The sequence below is a fragment of the Didymosphaeria variabile genome (assembly GCF_027946475.1).
Source record: "Didymosphaeria variabile strain IMI 356815 chromosome Unknown scaffold_9, whole genome shotgun sequence".
Lineage (NCBI taxonomy): Eukaryota > Fungi > Ascomycota > Dothideomycetes > Pleosporales > Didymosphaeriaceae > Didymosphaeria > Didymosphaeria variabile.
Genome location: NW_026611628.1, coordinates 29,645 through 47,303, shown reverse-complemented (window position 1 = coordinate 47,303; position 17,659 = coordinate 29,645). Strand labels below are relative to the sequence as shown.

The window sequence follows — 17,659 nt, the reverse complement described above, 5'->3', positions numbered from 1 at the left end:
AGTACACATCTTCGTCTTCATTCTTCGTTCGTTCGTTTCTGGCGCTCACCCGAAAACAACAGAGCATCCAAAGTATTCGCTATGGCCGTCTCTGGTGCGACGATTATTGCGGGCCTGCTTGTGCTGCTGGTGGCACACCAGTTCCTCTCCAATTGGCAATTCAACAGAAAGTATAAGCTTCCGCCCGTCGTTCCCGGTTGGCCTCTGCTGGGAAATGCGCTGAGTATGCCATTCCCTGCAGGCATGTGGGGTGTAGAAATGGCTAAGAAATATGGAGAGATGTGAGTTGTTCCAATCGTCGACAGACAATGTTTCTAATGCATAATGGTAGGTACACATGCTACTTTGGAGGAAAGCCCTACGTTTTCCTAAACTCGTCTCGTGTTGTCAATGTCCTGATGGAGAAACGCGCCGCCATCTACTCCTCGCGGCCTGAACGCCCAATGACGCAGGGAATCATGTCGGGTGGCGCGCGGATGCTTTTGATGCCGCACACTAATCGTTGGCGGAATCAACGCAAGATTATGCACTCGATCCTCAATGGCAGGAGTGCAGAGACGATATTCGTGCCCTATCAGGAACTCGAAGTGAAGCAGCTACTGTACGACCTCCTCAAGGATCCTGAAAATTTCCACGTCTGTAATCAAAGGTTCTCTAATTCCGTTATCACACGCGTTGTCTTCGGAAGGCGATCTGGCCTCCATGACAAGCAATTGAAAGACATCCTCGACTTGGTGGAGATTCTAGGACAGTATCTGTTCCATCCTCTCAAGAATCTTCCTGATGTCTTTCCATGGCTTCACAGCCTGCCGAAACCTCTGCAATGGTGGCGACGTGGTGCAGAAGAGTACTTCAACAAGGCCCGAGAGTAAGTAGAAGCCTGAAAACTTAGCGTAGCACCAGCTGATGCCCTTTTAGTCTTTACAAGGCAGAATTCGATGCTTTTGAAAAGAAGCTCAAAAGCGGGACGGCGCGCCCTTGCTTCGCAGCAGAGTTAGTTGCAGGTGCCGAAAAGAAAGAATTCATTCTGGACGAGACTGAGAAGCTTTTCGTCTTCAGCACACTGCTCGAAGCCGGTAGCGATACCTCGCGAAATGCAATCACCCAGAGCATCGCTGCCATGGCCACAAATCCGGGATGGGTGAAAAAGGCACGGCGTCTCCTCGATGAGGTCTGCGGCGAAAATGCGGAGCGTTTGCCGTCCCTAGCTGACCGAAAGAGGTTACCTTATATGAATGCAGTGGTGAAGGAGGTACTGCGGTGGCGTCCATTCATCCAGACAGGCGTCCCGCATATGCTTGAGAAGGATGACGAATATGAAGGTTACCGGTTTCCCGCCGGCACCCAATTCGCGTGGAATGCTTACGCCATCGCCCTCAACGAGAATGACTACAAGGACCCTGTCGCCTTCAATCCGGACCGTTTCATGGACGCCGACCTAAACAGCCCGCTCAAGGGCCATTGGTCATTTGGCACCGGTAAGACACCGCAGCGGCTCTGCCATCTAGTGACCTTTGACTGATGCTTGTGAATAGGTCGAAGAGTGTGCGTCGGTTACAATGTTGGCGCTAATAATATATGGCTGGCCGTGGCGTGTCTACTCTACTGCTTTGACGTAACCGAAGATCCTGTGAGTCAATCTGTTCATGAAATCTGCTGCATCCATTCTGACACGCGCTCAAGGACCATCCGATCGATACGTTCAATACCGTGTGGGATGTTCATAAGGACGCGCCATTCAAGGCCCGGATAAAGCCGCGCAGCCAAGCCCATGTCGATCTCATTCTGAATGCTAGCAAGGAAGCACTGGCTAGTGATTACTGATTGTCGAAAGCGCGTAGATATGAACCGATGCAGGTCGTTAGCTACATCTAGCCTTTCTTCTTATCTTGATAGAAAAGGATTACCATCACCCTCAGCTCCAAATCAAGTAGCACCTATGAAAACTAGGATTATGAACTCTCCAATACTCTATTATATAGTATAGATAGAGCCATAGATTATTACGAGAGCGAGCGGCGTTCTGAAGTACAAAGCCAACTCCAGTGTGATTTCCTTTGAAGCTGAAGGCTAAATGGCTTCTAGAAATGGATACGTTTTGAATTCCTACCTCAATCGTATTTTATGGAGTAATCAAACTTATGTCGGCATATCTTACATGAAAGATGATTGTCTATTGATGATACCTAGGAAAGGAGCGATCGCTCCGTGTTATAAATAGGTAGTGGTGTCCCCAGGAGTCTCGCCTTTACTTGTAACGCAATAAAGCGTGAATAGAATCTTGCCTGACCTACCGTGCCTCCGTGAAACCAAAATGCTGGATCTATGGTTCATGGCGTTAGTAATTCCTCTGTGAAATTGTCGCCAGTTTTAGAGTGTGCAGGTGAGGGCGACTTACGACCGCAGGGCTTAAAGACTCCTTTGATTTCGCCCTCCTCGTCAAGCCCCCATACGTCTTCTAGCGATGCCGCAACCTCAGACCCGAAGAGCTCCGCCACTGATAACTTGAGGTTGCACACGAATCCTGTTGCAAAAATTACGACATCGGCCCGCAACTGTGAGCCATCTGCGCAGAGTAGTCCAGTTTCTGTCCATGCCACTGGCAGTGAGTTCGACTTGATTTTGATCTACCCAGCCACATCATGTGTAAGTTGCCTGCTTGCTGAAAGGGGAAGAAGTAGAAATAGAAACGTACCAGCCCCTTGGAGATCTTCGCCGACGCCCCTACATCCATATAATGCCCACCGAATCGCTGGAAAATGTAGTAGAACATGTCTCCGTCCTTATCGAGTCGAAACCCCGCGCGCTCAAGAGATTCAAATCTCTCAGGCTGTTGTGCGGCTCGGCCCAGTAGCGTCGTCTGGCTCATGATCCTGCCCAGGACAGCGGGATTCGTGAAGTACATGCGATCGGCGCTCTCTGTCGGTACATCACTATTATAGACCCCTGTTCATTGCGTTATCAGCGACGACTTCAGAATGGCAAAGAAGAGGTTTGAATATACTTGAGAGGGTTTCTGCGTAGTACTCGGCTGGTACAACATCTATAGTGCCTCAGTCTGGTAGTTCTCGAATATAAGCAGTGTAGTAAACTTACAGGTTGGAGTTCGCTGCACCATCGTTACAGACGCGAGCCCTGCAGCCAACATGTCCTCGGCAACATCGTGAGCTATGCGGTCTGTTAGTTGTTTGCCGACGCATGACGTATCCTTCATTATCTCACTCACCAGTGTTCGCAGTTCCCACAACGACACCGTGTTTCCCTTTCCACCGATGAGCGTTTTTATAATCTGCAGAGTGGAGCGCTATGCCCGCGAAATCCGCCTGAAAGTATGAACAAATTGCATGTGTTTATGGATTACTGTGGCCTCTAGCTGGTGGCATTCTTACCTCATTCTCATAGGTTGGCTTGACGGGTACTTGAGAACCCACCCCAACAGCGAGCACTATGTTGGACGATGTTATGGTAGATATCTCGCCGTGTTTGGAGATCAGGAGTGTCCAAAGCTCTGTAGTTGGGTCCCAGCTCCCCGAAAGAAGGGAACTAGACAACTTGACATTCTGTGTCCAGTGCTCAGTACAATAACCCCCAAAGACGAGTCGAGTTGCTACTAACGATTCTGTACTTTTTGACCCAATCTGCATAACCTCGAGCGAGATCGTTCTTCGGTAAGAATTCTGGATAATTCTCTGGAAAGGTTCGATCGAAAGGAAGGTGGGCTAGTTGCCATCAGCAGCCTCCCTCTAAGATTGGTACCATCGAGTATGGTCACGAAGCCCACTACTAACCAAACTCTCTAATGGTGTGAACTGTGCCATTACAGCGGTCAGTAACGTGTTCTTACATTGTACTGTTATGGGGGCATACGCTTAGTCGAATCATATCTGGTCTTCCAATTGTCTCCAATCTCTTCGTGTTTATCCAGGATAACATAGGAGACTCCCAGTGCTTGTAGTCTACCTCCAACGCTCAAACCTGCCTGGCCGCCACCGATGATAGCGCATCCATAATAATCAGGAGTCTTAGAGCTGTTCTTCCCATGGCCATTCGTGGTGGCCCCATTGGTGGTGATTTCATTGGGACGAGGAACCGGCTCAAGAACATCCACGTCCGGCTCTCCTTCCAACCCTTCTAGGATGGTTCTTAAGACCCAGATCTTCCAACGCCCGTCGTGTAGGGTCATGGACGCAAAGCCGCTGCATGTTGTGGCCGGTATGCCCGTCGTCTCAAATGTAAACGGTACCTCGAGCCATACGGCAGCCGCTACTCTCGTCACTCTAGGCTGCGCTGTGGGTACAGCAAAGGTTTTTGGACGGTGCGTCGCGCTCGTCTCCGTCCAGGCTCTGAATACCGCAGCGGCGGAGTAGAAGGTGCGAAGCGTGCCTGTGAGGGCGAAACTATCACGCCAAATGGCATCGATAACGAAGTCGTCTTGCTTCAGTTGGGATAGAATTATCTGAGTCTGCAAGGCGACACTAGCAAGGTCGAGCTTGTTCGGATCATCGATAGTTGGCAAACTGCAGGGTAGGGAAGGGAGGGAGTAAAGATCAGCGGCCATACTTCACTTTTCAGCGACTAGGATTCCGTTAACAAAACGGTTCATATGACGGCTTTTGTCCTCATATAACGGATATTTCCATTCGTCTAGTGGCCGCTACTCATGGGACAACTTCTTTGCCGTTGACAAGGAAGTGACTAGGCATTTGTCGGGTAATGCATCAATGTCATCGATATGGCTAATTACCCAGTTTTTCGCTTAATCAGGATGCCGAAAAACGGTTAGATAGAATCTGTTCATGTGGGGGATTTCCGTCCCAGAGCCACACGCGCTAGCGGCACTGATTGCAAGCTGCTGACGCTTTTTTAGAACGCAGAAAATGTTTCTGTCTATTGTGGATGCTTGTGGGATAAGTCCTTCTGATATCATTCGAGAGGAGACGAGGATTCTCTCGATGAGTGATGCGCAAGTAGGAGGTTGTCAGTCGTGTGACAGCCATGCATTGTGCTCTAGTCTTGGTGAGGCCCGGCTTATGTCGGTCGTATGCGAATCGAGATGCGATGTCGCGCTCCGTCCAAGCCCATAAACAAAATTCACTCGTTGTCAAAGCGCACTTCGGCATGCAGAAGCGATCTAGTTCACAGGATGATTTTATTCCAAGCTTGGATAGCACGCAATGTGGGGATCGGATAGATGTGGTGGATTTCCGAGAGCAGCGGTACAACAGATGCCTCCACTAAGATCACTCAGGGTATCAATTGAGCTCTTGTATGATAGTAGATCACACTGAGAATAGTATATTGAATTGAATGTTCGATCTTATTTGTTGGAGATATTTGTAACTTTCCATTATCACTATTTGCAGACTCAGGAAGCATATAATTTATCGAAGGTTGCCGATCGGAAAAGCCGCGCTAGTCGAATCGACCCGTGCTGCTTAGGTATATAAATTAGGCATTCTACACCACATATCTTCTACAACCTCACAGCATCCAAGTCCTCGTTTACGTATAGGTAGAGATCTGATATGGCTCAAATAAGCAATACAGACAGATCTTCGGATGATCTAATCAACGATCCCTCAGACCTCCATGTCATGATAGTGGGTGCAGGCATCGGCGGCTTGACCGCCGCCGTTGCTTGTCGAGAGAAAGGATTGAAAGTCACCGTTCTAGAAGCCGCCGAGGAGTTCACATACGTAAGTACGATTCGCCCAACCTTGCAACAGTAGGCTGAATCAGAACCATAGATTCGTGCTGGACTCATGATTTCTTCAAATTGCACACGTGTACTGCTCGGCATGCCAGGTATGCGTGAGCGCTTGGAGAAAGTTGGAGCGCCACTGAAGCGGGTCCGCTTCCATGATCGAGACGGGAAGCAACTCACGGAGAAGCTCTACCCGGATTCTGAGAAAGAGTACGGCTCTCCGACCTGGATGATTCATCGTGGTGATTTGCACGAATGCTTGCTCGCAAGAGCGCGGGAGCTCGACATTGATATCAAGATGGGTCGACCAGTCGAGCAGTTTGATGGACACACACCAAGTGTGACACTAAGGGACGGCACTGTGATGCAAGCTGATGTAATCGTATGTGGAGATGGCGAGTCTGTCCTGCATTATCTATCCCTTCGTAGTGCTGACGGGCCGCGAATCTAGGCTATCGATCCCGCGCAAGATCCGCTATGAAGGGTTTCGTTGACGAGCCCAATTTTATTGGAAATTCGGCGTTCAGGGCATTGATTCCATGTAATCTGCTTCAAGATGCTGAATTGCTTCCCTTGATTGATTTCAAGGATCAAAGTTGCTACGCGTGGTATGAGACTTTCTGTAAAAGTCCTATTCATTCAGAAGCTAAGATTATACATGTAGGGTAGGTGGGACTCACTTTATCGTCGCGTATCCGGTCCGTCAAGGAGAGTTCTACAACTTTGTTTCCACTCAGCCAGCTGTGCAGACGAAAGGTGACACATACGTTGTCAAAATCGATTCTTCAATTGTGAAAAACGAGTTCAAGGACTGGGATCCACGCGTTGTCAAGATTTTGAGCCGTCTCCCCAAGGAGACTTTGGAGTGGAAATTGTGCGACCTGGAGCCTATGGATAATGAGACACTGCCTGGCGGAAAGATAGTCCTACTCGGCGATGCAGCCCATGCCTGCTTACCGTCTGCATCTCAAGGCGCAGCCATGGCCATCGAAGATGGTGGTGCCATTGCTGAAATCCTCTCTCGTGTCACATCCAAATCACAAGTCAACGCCGCCGCCAAAGCATACCAGACCTTGCGGATGCCAAGAACTGCAGATGTGAGGGACAGCGGCCGTCGCAATGTGGCTAGGTGGAAGAGTAAAGATACGCACGAAGAGTCAACGAATGACTACGTATGGGATTACGATGTCCAAGCGGAGGCAAAGCAAATTCCAATAGCTGCTTAGACTCCTTAAACTCACATATGCGTGTTTCATCAATTTTCAATCAACTTGTCAGTTTAAAATCCCCGGTTTTTGGGCGACTATCCTTGCAGCCGCCGAGTACGAATTCCACCCATAGAATTTGTATGGCACGCGTTCTGTGTTTACCAAACTAAACCTTTTCGCGATCTAAGTCTTCTACGAATGTCAACGCTAGCCTAACCCCACATACCAGTCAGGGCCGGGTACCATCCCACATGTGGGGGGCTTAAGACACAACGAACCCGCCTGTAACATGTGTAGATCCCGGAGCCGTGGAGGACAATAGGGAGGCGCCCGTGGGTGCCCGTGGGCCGCCCGCACGAAAACCCCCACAGAGCCTTATTATAAGCAGCCCGGGTATCATAGCCTAGTAACTACGTGTTCGTTACTTCCCTTTTTTTTTTGGCAACGATTCTTATAATATACGAAATTCACCCAAATTTCAAGAGTACAATCGAGTTGTCATGAATTTTGGGGCTTTAGTGAGATTTCGACAGGGTGATCACGTATATTACGGAGAGCTGCTGAATGCCACAAAAGGGAATTTCGAAGTTCGACGTGTTTCAGGAAGTCTTGATGGCGGATTTTCGGCGACAGGGGAAGATGCTATAGTGGTGGGAACTGTGCGTACCTGCAACCTTTTCTGTTGCGCAATGCGCTGCAATCGTTTTGCAGATAACTAATGATCTGATATAGCTAGAGGGTTCGCTCGAGCAAACACCGATTGTGCAATGCGTGGGAGTCAATTATCGGCTACATGCAACCGAGAGCAATGTACGTTCGCATACCTTCCTATACTGACTGAATTATGCCAATCTCAAGATGAATTAAATTGCTGATGGGGAGCGGTACAGATCACCATTCCAACTTATCCTGTCATCTTCAGTAAACCTGCAGATTCCCTGGCCGGCCCCTTTGAAGATATCCCAATTCATCCGGATGCTCAGTCCATGTTGGATTTCGAAGGCGAGCTGGTAGTCGTTTGAAATCGATTGTGAGCAAGTGAAACAGGAATTCCCCGCGAAATGTCTAATGAAGCCCTGTAACGGATTGCTTTCGCGCGATGTGTGAGTTGAGGACTACGCTTCAACTAGAGAGGGTATTTGATCAGGCACAAAGATCGGTGCTAGTCCAGTACACATTCTTCCGATGATACCATTGTTATCCAACCTCGTCACACTGTCAGTCAAGTTCTCAGATGCGACCTCTTTCCAATAATGCTTTAGTTTGTTCTCTGCGACCACGCACAGTACACATGCAGGGCTTCGTTGTTGTACCCTAGATACATTAACTTCACTTATATTATCTCGATCTCAGATCTATAAGTACGACTCGACCTCGATATCGGACCATAGGTGAGAGGTGGAGCTAAGCGCGATGAATACGAGTTCAGGATGCACCAGCTGATGTTGTCGATGAAGAAATGGCTACAGCTGCATAATGTGAAGTGCATACAGCAAGTCGACTTCTGAATGTGACCGTCAGAAAGGACAACTATATAGTGTTCGGCATCACAAGAGACAACAAGGCTGGAGGGGTCGTCCGAAGCTCTTCGAAATGGGTGCCAATCTCACTTGGGGGCGAGAAATTGTTCATTATTACGAATAGTGAGAACGTAACTATTCTTACTGCGTCTACAGTCATGTTCCACGTCGCGGGTCTATAGTTGTTAGAAATACATGGGATCAGGGATGGAATTTTGTTGATATCCTGAACGTGGGAGATAACGCCTGTATTGTGGTACAAGTATCGTGGTGGATGCTGATTGGCCAAATGTTGGCGGGGTAGTAGACGATCGTGGCCCATAATGTTTTGGAAATAAGGCGTATGGAGTACTCGATAATCCTTTATTCATTCTCGATCTGTTGTCGTAGCGAACGTTTCCCTACAAACCCGCATCGAACTTTAGGACAGTTTTAACGATGGCAAAGATGAAGAACAAGAAGGTTAGTCATCCAGCAGACGCGATAGCGTCCGAATGATCTTCAAGGATGTCAACGCTAAAGAAAGCTACCTAAAAGCCGAGTCGCGCCGCAGAAGGGGACGAAGCTATTGAGAAGGTTGCACCTACGGCCAATCCTGAACCTTCGACAGCAGAACCAGAAGCTACAGCAATTCCGAAGCCTCAAGCGGAACCGAATCCTCTGTCGTAAGCTAACCCGACGTGTTGAACAGGGCTTAACTGACCCGTGCTAATTGTCAATCGTTTAGTCCCTACGCCAGCAGTCCCGTCACGATCAATGTCGGCCCAGTGCCAGTTACCTACTACGTTCCGTGGCATCTTCTCAAATCCACAAATTGGTCGACGATTCCGCCTGGCGGAGAGATCAGCTTGCCTACGATAAGTGCGGATACGGGACATATACTTGTTCATTACCTTTACACAGGCGCTTATCAGACGCTTAAGTCGAAGATCGGTGATATCGCACAGCAACCGCAGCTCGCCTTAAAACAAGCGCTTTTGGTATACAGGGTGTCGGTGACCCATACGCTGGATAGACTGGAGCAATTGGCAAGGCAACAGATCGAAGAGCATAGTGCTTCCATGGATCTGAAGACAATGCTCGATATCATCAGGAGCGAATTGCCGAAGAAGACCGAGCCCAGTGACTGGCTCCAAGCATACCTGAAAGACAAGACCCAAAAGGCTTTCGAGAAGGACCACACCGTGTTTGCAGACGATGCCTTCTGTGCAAGTCTGTGTAAGAAAAGTAAGCTGAATGATTATGTTGTGCGCCACGTGGTTAAGCTCTTGAGCGAGAAGTTGACCCAAGCACTGGCGGGGAAGGGTAATATTGCCGACGAAGTGGATGAGTCTCCACGTGCGCTGCTAGTCTCAGAGGAGATTGTTGCCGGCACAGACCCGTTTGCTGGCTTAAGCAAGGGACAGAGGAAGAGGCTGGAAAAGAAAATGAGGGAGGAGAAGGAGCAAGCACGACTTGTAGAGGAAGAAGTAGAGGCGGCTGCGCTTGCCCAGTATGGCTATGTCGACGATGACCCGCCCCTGGCCCCTGATGTCGGTGAGGAGCCAGATCCTGTTGAAGAACTCGAGACTTGCTGGGAAGCTCTAGCCCCTGCCTCAGAGCGTGATACATATTACGAAGTTTCCATTCCTGCGCCAGAACCTGAGCCTGGCTATGAGGACGCCATGCCTGCACCAGAACCTGAGCCTTGCTATGAGGACTGCATTGATGTCGTTGGTTCTGAGACGCTGGCACCGGAGCCTCCGAGGAGCGTCTGGGTTGAATATGTTCCTCCGCCGCGTCCGAAGAAGGAGACCGCCACATCGAAGAAGAAAAGGCTGGCTAAAGAAAAAAAAGATAAGGAGAAGTGGGATAAGAAGCAGCAAGAGCGCATCGACCGGGAAGAGAAAGAGGCTCCCTGTGAGGAACCGGTACCTACTTCCGATGCCTATTCGGGAGACTCAGCTCCTCACGCGCAGTCTGATTCTTCTCGGGAGCACGCCGTACCCGTGCCCGTTGATGAAGCTGAGCCTATATACGATCACTCGATCCCTGTTGAACCTGAGCCCCTTTACGAGGTTCCACCTCCAGAACTCATATCTGTAAGCGATTATCCCCGAGAACCTGTCCCCATCTAATTTTCTCTCCAAGGTTGAAGAACACAAGTCCCATGTGATGAGCTCGCTGTGTCCTAAGCGATCCATTCATATAATGGAGGGTGACTTGTGGAAGGAGTGCGAGATGTGTTGCACAATGCTTAGGAAAATCGCAAGCCGTATGGTTTACGAAGAAGGCACGTGATGAAATATGTAATAGAGCTAAACTTCCCTTCTACCATTCACCAAGTATGTGACTTACTACGCGTGTATAGCCTCTTACTATAGCTATATAGAGCGCGCTATGGTAGAAGATAACAGAGAACTAATACTTTTAGATTGACGTTCAATTCATTGCACCTTAGTCAGCTATACCAATTGCGATACTCTTCAGCGTGATCGTACCGAGACCTTCGCTTTTCCAGGTTTCCCCATCCTGGATACTAACCGGTGCCGGCTAACGCGCGTTAAACGCGTATCGGTAGCGAAGCCTTGCTGCACTGTTCTGGCAAACCGTCAGGAACAAACTTGGACGTTCCTGCCACCAAAACCGCCAATGGTTCGAGACCATCAGCATCAAGAATATCATGGACCCTGACATCGGCTCCCAAACTTCGTCCGAGCCAGTTTTTGAACTCTATCGCGATCAGAGAGTCAAGGCCAAGGTCAGCGAGAGGTTCTTGAGGGTCGAGCTGCTCCACGTTGACCGATACAAGGGAAGATATCGTCCTGATCTGCTCCTCAAGAACGATGATTCGTGCCTCCTGCATGCTTGAAACAGCAGCGAGGCGCTGCTCTGCACTCAGTCTCCTGTTTAACGTTGATGAGGAAGCACTGTTGCTCGTAGCGGTAGACGTTGCAATTGTCCCTGCGGCATTAGGATGTTCGATCAGGGCGAGCAAGGCTTCCTTTTCGTCTTGTGACACAGAGAGCTCTTTGATAGCTCGGATGATGCGTTCGACATGCGCAAGGGGGGCGTCAGCTTCCTTTACATTGACGAACGCGTCCTCTTCCGCTAGTAACACCGTTTTACCGACGTTCTTTTGGCCTTGCACAGCCTTGAACGCCGATGCAACATCGGATATGGGTACTGCAATGATAGGCATCAAGCCATCAAAGTCGCCATCCCGTAATAGCGATAGAACAGTCTTGAAGGCCGAGCTTGCTATGGAGGGAAGATGTCTGAGAAGCTGACTCGCATCGAAGGAGGCGTATTTGACGGCGCGATGTGCGAATGAGAAGGAAACAGACTGCTGGTGAACATCAATGACTGAGCCGAAGGCCTTGACTGACGCGACCAGGTCGGCGGGGAAAGCTGTTGATGAGGTGTTGAACACTACGTCAACACCTGCACCTTTGGTCAAGCGCAGCAAAGCTTTTGAAAGTGCAGCATCCTTCGAATAAAGAATTTGAGCTGAGCGCATACCGCTAAAAGTCTCCAAGGCATCTTTTTCTGCTTTCGTCTTGACTGTTGCCAGGACCCGTAGGCCAAGCAAATTCGCCACAAGAGCCACAGCCTGTCCGAGCGCATCACCCGCGTTGTTGATTAATACAGTCTGGCCGGATTCAGCCCGGGCGCAGTAACGCAAGCCGTGATAAGCGAGCGACATATTCTGCGGAAGAGCTGCGGCCAACTTGAATGACCATGAGTTCGGAATCTTCTCCACAAAGGAGCTCTTGACTCGTGTCCTAGCAGCAGTCAGCCACCACTCTTTACAAAGAAGTAGGAATGTCGAGTGTTCATCTAACTTACCTACTCGCAAAAGCAACTCTGGTGTTCCAAGCGCAGACCCGCTCACCAATTTGGAAAGAATGCATCGAATCAGACCCTATCGCAGTGACGATACCGGCGCACTCTCCAATGCTGGTAGAGTCACCACCTCGACCAAGGATTACGTCGACATCGGCTGCATTTAGGGCGAATGCCAGAGCCTTGATCTCAACCTCGTCCGGCTGCAGAGAATCTCTGGCAGCTTCATCCTCGATAAAGCACAGGCTGTTCACTACTCCGGGCGTTGCGATGGTCATCTTGCGCGGCTCATGGACATTGTGCAACGGACGTGAGACGTATGTTGCCGGCGCGGATGCCGCGCTGGTTGCGATGCCCTGGAACCTTTGACCACTTAGGATGACGACTGGAGTGACTTCGTTACCTACAAGTCGAAATAATATAAGCATATGTCTCACAAGCATTACGTATAGTAGGGCGACGCACTGTCTCTCTGGAATGCGACGACGTCGACCGTGCCGGAGCGGGGCCCCAGAGGAGAGAGGGCAGCACATACATCGAGATGGCTGCCCGGCAGTGTCGTCATATCGGCCTAGAAGTTGTTGATAAGCTCATGTCTCACGTACATCATGTACCTCAAGGGACCCTGGGGCGCCTCACCGTAACAGTAATTTCCTCGATGGAAGTCAGCATAGCCGTGCCAACAGTGCAGTGTCGAAAGTACAAAGGTAGAACAATGTGCATCAGAGCGTCAAATGTTGCTGGGTGGATAGTGTGAGGCTGTTGGTACCCAGATGGCATGCATTGTGCCACATCGGGGATCACGACTTTCCCGAGCGCCTGACATTCGCCTACTCGTAGCTCTTTGATGGTCGCAAAGTTAGTGCCGTAGTCGATGCCATTGCGGCGCATTTCCTGGTACAGCGCAATGTGCTCGATCGTCTGGGTACAGGCTCCGTCAGTCTGGGAAAGGCGCTCGCGCAGATTGGACAGTGCTTGCAATTCTTCACGGCCTCCGTCAACCTCGTTCAGTACAGACTGGTATTCGAGACGAATCTGCCCCACACAGTTCAGACTCCATGTGCCCGCGTCGGCCGAAGACGTGATCCGAAAACTCTCCCACTCCGACGACTCTTGTGAATTGGCGACGCTGGAGCTTGGTGCTGAAAGGCTTATCATAACCTCGACCTTTCCGGGCGATTCAGGAATCATGATGGCCTTAAAATAGTTCACTTTCCTCAAGTGAAACCGCTTGATCTTGGGCGCACCTTGTTGGTCGCTTAGCTGACGCGCTGCTTCCATGGCCATAGTGACGAAACTAGAGCCAGGAAGAATGGCGAAACCATCAATGACATGATCCGAGAGCCAGGGCTGTGAATCGACGCTAAGGATATTCCTCCAGAGTGGCTCCAGTGGCGTGCTGCCAATCAGCCTCAAGCCTAGTAGGTCATGGTACGGATACTTTCGGAAACGGTATTCCTTGCTCAGGCGCGATTCGTGCCAGTATCGTTTTGAGTAGTCCCATGCGTAGGAAGGCAGATCTAGGAGCATATTGCGTGACTTTGCGCCACCTTTCATGTCATTTACCGCCTCAATGTCAATGTTCAGCTCGAACTCAAAAAGTTTGCCAGCAAGGTTGAGTACGGTTGTGTATGCATTCTTGTCACGGACAAGAGCGGATACGTATTTGAACTCGACTTCGTTCTGTCCCGAAGTCAGGGTTTGCTTCGCTGGTCCTGCGAGTGCCGAATGCGGCCCAACTTCCAGGTATACGTGAGGTGTGACTCTCGAGCCCGACGCATTGCGTAGCTGCTCACAGGAAGCCTTCAAGGCATCTGAAAAACGCACAGTTGAGACGAGATTCTGCACCCAGTAATCAGGACCGAAGCCAGAAGTCTTCAGCTGACCGGTCACAGATGAGAAGAGCTGGATATCGTCACGAGCCTCGGAGTTTTCCAAATCGTGGAGCGCACTGAGATACTGATCTGCCACAGCCTTCATGTGATGCGAATGATATGCCACGTCAACCGCAAGACGCTTAGCCATGATGCTTTTGCCTTCTAGCATAGATTTCATCTCCTCGAGTGCATCCTCGTCGCCGGAGATGGTCGTGCTGCTCGGACTGTTGATGCAAGCAAGCGATAATCGGTTCTTTCCAACACGTTCGATGTAGTGGTACGCATCGGCTTCACTCAGGGTAGTGACTAGCATGCCACCAGGTGTGCTGAATACCTGTTGCACCAACTGAGAGACTTTGCTGCGATGGAACGAGGCGCACAAAGCCGCAGCATGCGACAGCGCGCCGACTGCATATGCAGCCGCAATCTCGCCACTAGAATGTCCGATCACAGAATCTGGACGAACCGAGAAATTGTCTAGTAGATCGACCAACGCGATTTGCAACGCTGTTGTGGCAGGCTGTGATATTTCACTCTCATTGATACGAGACGTGTCCTGGCCGCGTTTCAACTCCTCGATCAAGTTCCACTCAGCGCCCAGACTTTTAAGTATCCTTTCTGATTCCCTAATCGACTTTGCGAAGCTTGAGGGTGTGTGTAGAAGCTCACGGCCCATTGCGTACCACTGCGCACCCTGACCAGTGAAGACCAAGGTGAGTTTGGGCTTGCTGGTCGCTTTTTCAGGTATTCTGCCAGCTGCATTCGAGGCAGCGGCCAGAAAGCCTTCTTGTGTGCTGGCAAGGAAGCTTGTGCGAAGGGGGAAGTTTGAGCGCCGGGCTGCGAGGGTGTAGGCGAGTTGCCGGAGCTTGTCTGAGGAGACATGAGGTTGGGAGCCAATCCATCGCTTGAGATTTTCGAGGTTGCCCTTCAAGGACTTGGAAGACTTTGCGGAGACGACAAAGAGGGTCCCTTCGCCATTAGCTTCGCTGACACCATTGGTTCCGTTGATACCGTTGGTTCCGTTGATACCGTTGGTTCCGTTGATACCGTTGGTCTCTTTGATACCATTGATATCATTGATACCATTGATATCATTGATACCATTGATATCATTGATACCATTGATATCATTGATGCCATTGCTTCCGTCAGCGGGCTGATAGCTGTCCAAGATGGCTGCTACATTTGTTCCACCGTAGCCGAACGAGTTGATGGCCGCCCTTCGCACACCCAGAGCTGGCCACTCTTCTAGCTGTTGGGGAATCCGAATGTTCCTTCTCTTTAGATCGAGCCCCTCCTTCATTTTTAGCACACCTGGTGTAGCTGGAATTGCACCCTTTTCGAGCGCCAGAACCGTCTTTATGAGCCCTGCTAAGCCGCTCGCACTCTCGCAGTGCCCCAGATTGGCCTTGATTGACCCGACAAACAGTGGCTGGCTCCTCTTGACGCCGTTGCAAAACACTTTGGAAATCGAGTTGATCTCGGCATTATCTCCAGCTTGCGTACCTGTGCCATGAGCCTCGACGTATGCAGTCAGGCCCGGGTCCAGTCCAGCATCCGAGTGTAACGATCGCATGAGGTCCTCTTGTGCCTGTGAGTTGGGGAGCATAATTCCATTTGTCTTGCCGTCTTGGTTGATTCCAGTATTTCGGACGATGGCGCGAATAGGATCTCCATCTTTCACGGCATCGGACAACCGCTTGAGAACAATAGTGGACACGCCTTCGGATCGTGCATACCCTTTGCCGCGGCTATCGAATGCGTAGCATTTGCCGTCGTCGTTCAGCATACTGCAATTCGGTCAGCCGATTGGGATGTGGAGTTTGGATCGAACGCTCGACTTACTGTAGCTTGCTCATCGCGATCGTCATATCCGGCGAAAGCAGCAGGTTCGTACCTCCCACAAGTGCCATATCCGTCTCCCTCGACCGTAGCCCCTGCACGGCGAGATGGAGCCCCACCAAGCTGCCCGAGCAGCCCGTATCCAGCGAAAAACAGGGACCTCTCAAGTCGTACGTATACGAAACCCGTCCAGAGGTGATTGCCTCTCCACAACCTGTAAGTTGATACTTCGCAAGGTCCTGTGGATCTCGATAGGCGTTACGGTCGTAGTCACGGCTCACGGTCGCTACATGCACCGACGTCTTCGAGCCACTCACACTGTGTAGCGGCAGACCGGCGTTCTCCAGCGCCTCATAAGCCGTCTCCAAGTGGATTCTCTGCTGGGGATCGAGGCCATTTGCTTCTGCAGCGGGGATGCCGAAAAAGGCGGCATCGAAGGCGGCGAGGTCGCGGTCTATGTAGCCACCGCCTGTTTGATTGTGTGCAGCTTCGGCGTCAGGATGTGGATGGTGGAAAGACCTCCACGTGTATCGGTCGGACGGTATTTCTGACCATGCGGACCTTCCATCCGCGAGAAACTGCCACAGTTCTTCGGGGCTATTGGCTCCGCCTGGGAACCTACAGGCCATGCCAATGATGGCGACGGGCTCGAGGCCCTCTATCGCGTGGGGCATTGTGTTGCAGACTGGACAGACAACAAGAAGACAAAAATGGTATATGCCTTAAAGACTTGGGACAAGACATGCGTCCTTTTAAAATTTGTACGTATTTCTTTTGGTTTATACCCACTTCTTAAGTATTAGCTTTTGGGGTGATTTCGCGCATTTGTCTCAGACAAGTGCTACAGCTTCACGTCTTCACCAACTGGCCCAGGGTTTCAATCGCCATCGGAAACGCCACACTGCAGGGCGTGGTCTCCGATGGACCCACAGCGGTAACGGCTCAACGGTATCGGCGAAGAAAGTAGCCAAGGGGTCCTTAACGATGCGTATACAAACTGCATCGGCGCAATAGGATGCGCTTGCATATGCAGCCTAATGACAGGGTGATAAACCCACCGATCTAATCAGACTACGGATCCGGGCGGGGACGATTCCGAATCCATCAGTGCGCCTGCATGATGCATGTATCTTCAGCGTCGCGTAAGAAACGGATCTTGGGAGCAGGGGTCAGTTTTTGGGTAAGATAGGATCGCTTAAGGGTCTTGCAATCCCTGCCGCGCTAGAAACACGCACCTGCTGTTTAAGTGTAGCTCAGGATTCATACGGCTTGCCGAACACGCCAACCGATCGCCTTGCGCTCGTTTGATCCGTTGCACTTGTCTGAGGCCAAAATGGACCGGCACAATGTAAATGGGTTCAACTATGCAGGATCTTAACCCGCCGGTTCTATCAAGCTAGTCATGTATGTGTGGCGCTGGAGAACTATCGGGGCTCACGTGTATCCTGTATTGGATTGCAGTCCATTACGACGGACTATCAACCACTCTTGGATACAATTCATTTGGAACAAGAAGCAGGTGTGACGAATCCCTCCTCAGAGTTTTTTAATTCCATCTATATATTAGATCGGTCTTTCAGACTACAATCATTCAAGCAGTAGAGCCGGTTTCCGATCTTCGAAAATCGTAGGCAGGTCTCCCGGACTGAACCCATGAAGACTGCAAGTCGCTGACAATGTATA

At 50.4% G+C, this 17,659-nt stretch overlaps 5 protein-coding genes across 5 annotated transcripts; 3 read left to right on the top strand and 2 right to left on the bottom strand.

The window, feature by feature from the left end:
• Nucleotides 1-81: 81 nt before the first annotated feature.
• N0V89_011328 (uncharacterized protein) lies at nt 82-1,824 on the top strand (the record flags this gene model as incomplete). The annotated part of the gene is made up of 5 exons (XM_056220060.1): nt 82-281; nt 332-868; nt 919-1,478; nt 1,536-1,630; nt 1,684-1,824. 5 exons carry the CDS (start codon nt 82-84, stop codon nt 1,822-1,824), a joined length of 1,533 nt encoding a protein of 510 aa, XP_056065363.1.
• A 2,029-nt stretch (nt 1,825-3,853) lies between these two features.
• Nucleotides 3,854-4,558, bottom strand: N0V89_011327 (uncharacterized protein; the record flags this gene model as incomplete). Its single annotated transcript, XM_056220059.1, has 1 exon — nt 3,854-4,558. The coding sequence occupies one exon, from the start codon at nt 4,556-4,558 to the stop codon at nt 3,854-3,856; it is 705 nt and encodes a 234-aa protein (XP_056065362.1).
• Nucleotides 4,559-5,525: 967 nt separating this feature from the next.
• Nucleotides 5,526-6,930, top strand: N0V89_011326 (uncharacterized protein; the record flags this gene model as incomplete). Its single annotated transcript, XM_056220058.1, has 3 exons — nt 5,526-5,696; nt 5,748-6,103; nt 6,369-6,930. 3 exons carry the CDS (start codon nt 5,526-5,528, stop codon nt 6,928-6,930), a joined length of 1,089 nt encoding a protein of 362 aa, XP_056065361.1.
• Nucleotides 6,931-8,870: 1,940 nt separating this feature from the next.
• N0V89_011325 (uncharacterized protein) lies at nt 8,871-10,549 on the top strand (the record flags this gene model as incomplete). The annotated part of the gene is made up of 3 exons (XM_056220057.1): nt 8,871-8,894; nt 8,970-9,097; nt 9,160-10,549. The coding sequence occupies 3 exons, from the start codon at nt 8,871-8,873 to the stop codon at nt 10,547-10,549; spliced, it is 1,542 nt and encodes a 513-aa protein (XP_056065360.1).
• A 425-nt stretch (nt 10,550-10,974) lies between these two features.
• N0V89_011324 (uncharacterized protein) lies at nt 10,975-16,650 on the bottom strand (the record flags this gene model as incomplete). Its single annotated transcript, XM_056220056.1, has 6 exons — nt 10,975-12,196; nt 12,261-12,660; nt 12,723-12,828; nt 12,897-15,924; nt 15,980-16,099; nt 16,151-16,650. The coding sequence occupies 6 exons, from the start codon at nt 16,648-16,650 to the stop codon at nt 10,975-10,977; spliced, it is 5,376 nt and encodes a 1,791-aa protein (XP_056065359.1).
• Nucleotides 16,651-17,659: the final 1,009 nt, after the last annotated feature.